General features: G+C 36.6%; 1 protein-coding gene across 4 annotated transcripts in view; it reads right to left on the bottom strand.

Annotated features, from left to right (window-relative positions):
- Positions 1 to 2,099: 2,099 nt before the first annotated feature.
- Positions 2,100 to 9,413, bottom strand: part of RAD54B (RAD54 homolog B) — a 94,270-nt gene continuing 86,956 nt past the window's right edge. For all 4 annotated transcript variants that reach the window (XM_067711761.1, XM_067711762.1, XM_067711764.1 and 1 more), the window contains 4 exons: positions 7,641 to 7,902; positions 6,051 to 6,117; positions 5,665 to 5,862; positions 2,100 to 2,509 (listed from right to left, as the gene is read on the bottom strand). In XM_067711761.1, coding sequence (XP_067567862.1) covers positions 2,292 to 2,509; positions 5,665 to 5,862; positions 6,051 to 6,117; positions 7,641 to 7,902 — 745 coding nt within the window. In that variant the 3' untranslated portion in view covers positions 2,100 to 2,291. The remainder of the gene's footprint in view (positions 2,510 to 5,664; positions 5,863 to 6,050; positions 6,118 to 7,640; positions 7,903 to 9,413) is intronic.

Below are 9,413 nucleotides of genomic sequence, written 5' to 3'. Positions count from 1 at the left end.
TCATCACAGAGCAACTCAGATCATGACTTTCCTTGGCTAATTTCCAGAGGTTTTCCATCTCCCTCAGAGTAAAACTAAAGCCCTCAAAGTGGTTTTCAATGCCCTGTAACATTTGATCCCCCATTGCAATTACCTCTTTCACCTCAGCTCTAACTTGCTTCTTACTTTCTCCACACGGCCTCTGGCTGTTTCTCAGATATGTCGAACACTCCTTCACCTGTCTCAGGACCCTGCACTTGTGGTTCCTTCCGTCTGGAACACTTTTTTCCAGAGAATGTCATGGTTCTCAATCCCTCAGTTTTTTCAGGTCTCTGCATAAATCCACCCTATATAAATAGCAACCCCCATCCCCACCTTGTTTAGTATCTCCGTTATTCTGCTTATTTCTTTTCATAGCAATTATCACCATGTACAATATTATATATGTGTATTATTCTCACGGTGCTAGAACGAAAGCACAATGAGGGCAGAGACTTTGCCTATTTAATTGTTATAGGCATAACCCCTAAGACAATGTCCAGCATGTACTAGGTACTCAATAAATATCTGTGGAATGACAAATTAGTTTAATCATTTAATCAAAATTAAGAAAGGCAGGAATTTCAAGAAGTTTACCAATACCTAATGTGAACAGAAGTCAAGATAAAGACTGCAAAGAGTTCACTGCATTTGTCAACTAGGGAGTTGCTAGGATAGAGGCCTTGAGTGCTGGGAAGGGACACATTAAGAAGAGAACTCTCTTCTGAAAATGGATAGTAGTGATGATTGTACAACACTGTGAATGTACAAATAGTAATTCATTTTGTCATGGTCTATTTTTCAAATGTGGTATAAAGCAAAGCTTATAATACACGATTATCTGTAAGGCACTGAAGGAAGCAGGCCTGGAAAGACAGAGAAGCTGGACTGCAATGAAGCTGCAACACCGGCCTCAACTGAGGAGCTATGGAGCTGGAATGATCCTGAAGGGTTGTCCCAAATTGAGGCAAGGAGGCTGGGCCTTTCTACCCTGTAACAACAAATCACTGGATGCCAGCCACCCAGGGGAGGGAGGGTAACCTTGAGCGAGGCAGCTCCTTTCAGCTGTGGGATATTCTTAGGGAGAGATCTGGCTATGAGTGGTCAGAGGCAGCACCCCCAATAGATGGGTAAATGAGCACATTGGTCCTGAAGGGGGCAATCTGGGCAATACACACTAGTATCCACTACAGTTAAGATAGACAATAAAGTTGCTAGTCTCTTATCATTTTTTTTTAAGATTTTACACCTGAGAATATGTGATGCAAGATACATATTGGAAGACGTTTTATATGCAAAGCCTCATATAAGAGGCATATACAAAGGGCCAAGAAACACCATTTTTGCTTTTTATTAGTTGACTACTTCCTTACCGACAAACTTGATCCCCAAACTGCCAGTTCATGAATCCTAGATGTACAAGTGCCCAGGCATGGCACCACAGATCCAAAGAACTCAGACTTGATGATACACAACTGAGTCTTTATTCAACACCTCAAGACAATATTCAGTCTAAAAGAAATTTCCCTAAAAGGAAGCAAAAGCTGATTACAGAAACCCCAATTGGAGATTAAATGAGTAACTCCTTTCTCCTTGCAGACTTCAGTCTTCTAAAGCTTGCTTTATACATTAAAACTTTCTATTTAATGTCAAAAATTACTACAGAAACCCCTTGACATGATGGTAGCTGAACCATTAACCAGAGTACAAACAATGCTTGCTGGACATGGCTTTACAGTCTGAAGTCCCAGATTAGAAACCGGTGCTTTGAAGTGTCCAGTACTCCTCCCCGTCCTGCCACAACCCACAGACCACTCTCACCCAAACCGCCCTGCAGCAACTATTATGTCCAACTGAATCTTCAGCATTAGCAATCCTAGTCTCTGATTCTCTTTCTCCTTTGAGCTGTAGTTTAAACTTACCAAATTTTTCAGTTGTCTCCCACATCTGTCTAATATTCCTAATCAGTTTAGATTTCCCAAAGATAGAAACAGGGCATTTTACCTTTTAATATTCCTTATGAAAATTCCTTAGAAATTACTTAATGAAACTGCATTAATTACGGAATTATTAATAAACAATTATAGGATGATACAAGTATGTCTTTAATGTTTCAATATTTAAGAATATATACAAAAAGTTAAACAACTCAGTTTTGATTATTATATCAAAACTATAATACATTTTGCAATAAAATATATTATTATAATTAAAATAATTCTATTTGTTTTCCAAAATTACATTTACTTACTAGATTAATTTTTTAAAGGGGGTTATATAGCAGTAGTTTGATTGGTTATATTCTGAAAAAAGAATGACACATTTTCTCTTATTCTTTCAAGAAAAGGATCTGTAAGATTTAAATGATCTCCAGAAAAATGTTTCCATTGCTTCAGCTGTGACATGGAGACAGGTTTCAGGGAGTCAGACTTCTGTTGATGTGTACCAAGCTGACAATTTCTAAAGACAGGGAATTTTTCCAATGAATCACCTGAAATAAGTAAAACAATGAGGAAATCCTTAGGCCAATCAATATCCTATTACATACAATACTTTTTAAATATATAATGAGTTTATATGATTTGTTACATTTGATCACCATGGTTTATGTTAAAATAAGCAAATTCAATTAATTCATTCCTTCTACAAATATTTATAAATTGTTTACAATGTGCTGATTTGAGCAATGGGGGCCAAAATGGTGAACAAAAATAGACATGGTCTCTGTTTTCAAGGACTTTATGGTCTAGCAGGAGAAATACACATTAAACAAATTAATCATCCAAAGAGATGTATTACAGGTCCACAGTTTCTTACCTAAAAGCCTGTGGGGCCAGATACGTTTCCAAATTCAGAACATAACTGTAACAATGTGGGTTAACACTCCATAATCAAACTCATTAATATTCTGTAGCAAGGGCTTCCCTGGTGGCATAGTGGTTAAGAATCCGCCTGCCAATGCAGGGGATGTGGGTTCGAGCCCTGGTCCAGGAAGATCCCACATGCCGCAGAGCAACTAAGCCCATGTGCCACAACTACTGAGGCTGCACTATACAGCCCGTGAGCCACAACTACTGAGCCCTCGTGCCACAACTACTGAAGCCCACGTGCCTAGAGCCCGTGCTCCGCAACAAGAGAAGCCACCGCAATGAGAAGCCCACGCACCGCAACAAAGAGTAGCCCCTGCTCGCCGCAACTAGAGAAAGCCCGCGTGCATCAACGAAGACCCAATGCAGCCAAAAATAAATAAAATTAAATCTTTAAAAAAGAGAACATCAGACTGGATAAAAAAGAAAATCCAGCCTCATATTATTTACATGAAAGATACCTAAAACATAAGGACACAGAAAGATTCAAGATAAAAGAACAGAAAAAGATATACCAGACAAATACTAACAATAAGAAAGTCAGTGTATTTGCTGTACACCTGAAACTAACACATCGTAAATCCACTATACTCCAATAAAAATTTTAAAAAGTCAGTGTAATATGTTAACTAAAGACAAAATGAAAGCAAAAGACATCAGGGATAAAGCAATCACTACATAATAATAAAATAAATAAATAATAATGAAAAAATTTTTACAAAGAAGATACAAAATATATAAAGCAGAAATTGACAGAATAACAAGAAACTGACAAATCCACTGTCATACTGTAAGATTTTAACATATCTCTTTCAATAACAGATATGCCTAACACAGAATTAGGTCATTAATAGAAAAATGGGCAAATGATATGAGCAGGTGGTTCACATAAAGGAAATACAGCTCTTAACCATAGGAAAATATACCCAACTTCACTCATAATAAAATTAAATTAAAACTAGACCAATATACCATTTTTTTTACTATCAGATTGGCAAAAATCCAAACAATTGATAATCCTAAACTGGTAAAGCTGTGGGGAAATAGTATATTGTTGGTGGGGTATAAATGATACAATCCCCAGTGGAGGGCACCTTAGCAAGATCTATCAGAATTACAAATGCACACATTCTCTGACACAGCAACACTGATAATTTACCTTATAGAGATATTTGAAGATATGGAAAAAGATGTACGAATAAAGATATATACTGACTGGAAAGAACCTAATTATACAGCTGTAAGGTCAGATAAATAAATTATGGTCTATTCATACAAGGGAGGATTATATAGCTGAGAGAAAAAAAGAATGAGGAAACTCTTTAATGATACGGGGAGATCTCAAGATACTATTAAATAAAACAGGTACAGAACTATACACATATTACACTACCCTTTATTGGGGGGAAAACTGGGCAAGAGTTCCTTGCATATGCAGAAAAATATATCTAGAAGGATACACATAAAACTAATAATACTGGTTTTGCATAGGGTAGCAGGACTAGAAACTAGGCAGATGACGGCATTATGGGAGGAAGAGTTTTCACCATATACATTTTATATTTTTAAATAGTTGAGACAGGTAAATATATTATCAATTTTTCAGTTAAATTAGTAAATTTTTAAATCTGTAAAATAAGAAAAAACTAATTCGGTAACAGAAAATTTGACTAATATGGCGAACTCTAAACTAAGTAATTAAGAGAATACACATTCTTTTCATGTACAAAAATATTTACAAAGTAAACACACCAGGCCACACACCAAGTCTCTATAGTTTCCAAAGAATCAATATCATGCAGACCATATTTGTGACTACAGTGCAGTAGCTAAAATTCAATAACAAAAACTAAAATACATCATAAAACATACTTTTAAACACTTCTGAGCCAAAGAATAAATTATAATGGAAAAAAATATTTAGAACTGAATAATAAAAAGACTGCATATCAAAATTATGAGATTCAGCTTAGACGAAAATTTACAGCCTTAAATTCCCATTTCAGAAAAGAGGACTGAGAGCCATTAAGCTAAGGATTCAGCTTTAGAAAATAAGAAAAAAAAAAAATTTAGATAAATACAGGGGAAAAGAGAAATAATAAGAGAAGAAATTACTAAGATGGAAAAATCATACTATAGAGAAGATCAGTGTGGATTATATAAAATGTAAATTCTTCCATGTTAGTCTTATACAGTTTTACTTCTTAAACCCATCTCAACACAATTTATCAAGTGATTTCCAACTACTGGACATTGGTTGCTCAAGTGCTACTCCTGATCCAGTACCTATTTGAATGGTATTAATTCTGGAGGGTTGACGCTTTCAGCCTCATTTAAGCAGCACGAGCAGCGCATGAAGCACTGAGAAGTATGGCAGCCCATGCTTACTGCCCCATAAAATATGACCTCATTAGGAATAAGTTCTACACAAAATAAACAGTAGGATTATTCTGTCAAGTGTTATGTTTTTTGTGAAACAGAAATAAGGATTAAAAACATTTCCCTAATTCTGAAGTCATTATTATCAGGATTTGAAAGATTTTACCAATAGGCCAAATTTTTCACAACTGATTCGGAAATAAGAAGCTAAATTGAAAGAATAAGGTTCTAACTAAAATTTTCTCAAATACCCATGTGGCAGCTGCCCTGTGACCTGAGGAAAAAAGAAAACTAACATATGCAAGGGGTAAATATTTTAGTTATTCTGTATTTAAATATTTTCAACTACTAAAGGGAGACCAATTAACTTTACCATCATAACAATTAAAATACAACTAACCTGTATAATTTTCTCCTGTACATTCACAGTCAAGCAGGTCATGAGTAACACAATGTGAACTTTCATGTAATGTGAACAAATTTTTAAGTTCTTCTACTGAAAACTGAATATGATCACATGTCTTGGTTAGGTCTACAACTGCCCCAGAAAGACCTTGCTTACTGATCTGCCTTTGATAGATCTTTTCTTCTATCGTACCTGAAGAGGAAACATTCATTAGATTTCCTTCAGATCTTTACATCTGTTATTTTTGTAGGGTAAAGCATGTTTCTTAGTATACTAGCTAACAAAATAACTATTCCTGATACTGAAGCACAGATTAACAAAAAAAAAAATCTTTAATTATTCAAAGGGAATACATTTTTGTCACACTGAAGAGTTATTACCTGTGGTTAGGAGTCTGTAAATATGTACAGGATGTTTCTGACCATCTCTCCACACTCTAGACATTGCCTATAGAAAATTAATGAGAATTCTGAGAGTACAAGCAGAAACTAATGATAACCCTTCCCACATAAGCAACCTGCATTAATACAATTAAGATTAGGAATTCTAGATTTCACTTACAGCTTCAAAAAACAAAGCCCAGGCATACCTAAGCATTCTCCACTTCAAATTTTTTTCCTGGGATAAAGAAAGGGATGAATGAACACTCACTGTGGTACTGTAAAATAATTACAGGGTGCCATGCAACAGTGAGAGGGTCTATCTGCATCAAAAAATGGGACAGTGAGTTTGGGCAGTAAGAATGCAAAGAATCAAGTATAGCATAGCATGGAGGGTTTATTCTCAGTCCAAGAGGCTAATGATTCACCCCTAAGGAATCCCTAGGATACCTGCAATCAGCTCAGGCTCTACGTAGATCTCTGTGGTGTTAGGATTTATCAATGATACTGTACAGTAAAAGGTTGATGTTCAAACCTTGCACATTCCAAAGAAAAGTCTGGCCTTCAACCAGCTCCTGGAACCCTGGAGTATCCTGCCCGATAAGAGCTTCTTAGTTTACCTGGGGCCTTGGGCCACACCAAGTAGTTTATGCTAACAGTGTGATTTAGGTGGGGACTTGGGCCAGTTGACCTCTGCAGGGATTGAAGACTGAGCAACTAAGGTCAGTCACACAGGTATCCACGCCTACCTACATGACTGACCTCCAACAAAAACTCTGGACACCAAGGCTCAAGTGAATTTCTCTGGTTGACAATATTCCATGTGTTGTCACTCATTAATGTTGGGAAAATTAAGTGTTGTTCCATACAAATCTAGTGGAAAAGGACAACTGGAAGCTTGTGCCTGGTCTCTCCTGGACTCTACCCTATGCACCTTCTACCTGTGTTGATTTTAGTCTGTATTCTTTCACTGTAATAAAACTTAACTATGAATATAGCTGTTTTTCTTGATTCTGTGAGTCTTTCTAGTGAATCATTGAACCCGAGGGTTGTCTCCAGGTCTCCTAACACAGATACCATATGAGATGCAAATCCATAGGTAGAAATCTCAAAATACATGAAAATGGACTGTATTCTGAAGAAAACCAAAGGCTGCTTCTGAAATATTTCCTTAAATAAGCTAATTTTATATCTTTACCATACCCTGCACAAACGCTGATCATAGCACCTGTAACACTTTATTGTCTTCCCCTGATGGTCATGAGGATCCTGAAGGCCCAACTACACAGTATATTAGAGCCTGGAGACATAACAGGTTTGGGTGTGAATCCTGGCTCTGCCTCTTATAAGCTATGTGACTGAGAACAAACTTCCATATCTTCATCTGTAAAACAGGGCTTAGAATATCCACACTTGTAGGGTTATTGTGAAGATTAAACAGATGTAAAGCACTTAGCAGAGTGCCTGATACAAAATAAGGGCTCAATATGCAGCAGTTATTATACATCATCATCATCCTCGTATCCCCAGCAGGCCCTGTATCCCCCATAGGCATTCTATAATGTTTGTTTAATACATAAACAGTCCTACCTGGATATCAGTGGCTGGATTCCAATCAATGTCATAGAGAATTAAGTGAGATCCTCCAATAAGGTTAAGTCCCACACCACCAGCTTTTGAACTTAACAAAAAAATAAAATCAGAAGAGTATTTACTATTAAAGCCATCAACAATTTGTTGCCTTTGAGAGATCTGTGTTTGTCCATCAAGTCTTGTATAAGCATATCCATGACGCTTGCATACTTCTTGTAAAATATTCAAGGTTTGTGTATAGTTGGATACCAACACCACCCTGTCAATCAAAAAGAAAGAATCTTTATACACAATTTAAAAGCAATATTAGATTTTTTTAATTGAAGGAAAATACCACAATAATACTATCACTGATATTTATAGAACATCCAACAATGACCTTGTACAATTAAAACACACATTCTCCTTCAAATTCAATTTTAAAATCAGTATCTAAGAGGGAATTCCCTGGCCATCCAGTGGTTAGGACTCTGCACTCTCACTGCCGAGGGCACAGGTTCAATCCCTGGTTGGGGAGCTGGGATTCCCACAAGCCACGTGGCCAAAAAAAAAAGTCAATATCTAAGAGACTTCCAGCATCAAGATAGTGGAGTAAAGAATTTTCTGCTTTCTTTACCTCTCTTAAGTCACCCTAAGAACAGCAGGAGAATAAGAAACAGAAAGACAAACTCTATCTTTAATGAAACAGGAGACATTTATATATGAAAACAGAGAATAGTGGAATGGTGACCTGCTTAGGAGTACAGAGGAAGTGAAACTTAAGTGCCCAAAGAGAGAGATTCCAATAAGAAACAGGTACAAGTTCATTAACACCATATACTCTCGTAAAGCCAGCTCAGAAGAAAGGAGTTTAGACTGGGGCTATTACAAGAGCACTGGTAAGTAGAACTCAGGCCCTCATCCCATGTAACTAGTTGACTTTTCTTTCTCAACTAGAATGTTTATTCTCTGGAGAAAGTAAACCAAAGAAACTTAGACCAGGGAACTCTAGAAGGCAGGGATATAGTGACAAACCAAAATGAAGGTCTGCAAAAGTCCCCCTTTTCTGCCAACTCCCAGAACACCAGCAGCAAAGCATTCCACACCCCAAGAAAGATATTATTGGAAGATTCACCTCTGGAATGACTCATTTGAATGACCCCAGAGAAAAGGTCCACAGATAGGGAATCCCCAAATAAAAAAGCCAGCTCGCTATCTGTTACCTAACGCAGGTCAGCAGTCCACAAGCCCTGCCCATGCACACAGAGCATTCAGTTAGTGTTTTACTGCCTTACTCTTAAATATAAATGGACACCAAGGGCCACCAGCTACTTGAAGCCAGCCTCCAACACGAAAAATAGAAACCAAAACGAATAAACAGAAAAAAAGAAACATGAATAAAACAGAGCAATGGAGGAAACAGAAGACAATTTTAAGGAAATAATTAATACCCTCATATAAGAGATAGCATTCACAAGAAGAGGTGGCAATAAAAAAGAACAATCAAGAATAAGAAAATTATCTTGGAAATTTAAAATGACAGCCCAAATAAAAATTTAATAGGAGATTTAGAAGAAAGAAAGAGAATCTTCCCGGAAATAGATTAAAAAGGAAAAGTGATGACCAATAGGAGAGGAAAGAAAAAAGAATTATAGAATCAATCCATGAGGTTCAATATATGACTGACAGAAATTCCAAATAAAACAAAAGAAAATTGTTTTCTGAAAGAGGCTGCTTCCCAGACATGGGATCTTCAGATTAAAACGACTTACTATAGAGTTTTCAGTTCAA

Source organism: Pseudorca crassidens, chromosome 17, assembly GCF_039906515.1.
Source record: "Pseudorca crassidens isolate mPseCra1 chromosome 17, mPseCra1.hap1, whole genome shotgun sequence".
In the NCBI taxonomy this organism is placed as follows: Eukaryota; Metazoa; Chordata; class Mammalia; order Artiodactyla; family Delphinidae; genus Pseudorca; species Pseudorca crassidens.
Note: the sequence above shows the minus strand (reverse complement) of the source record. Positions and strands in the feature narration are given on the sequence as shown.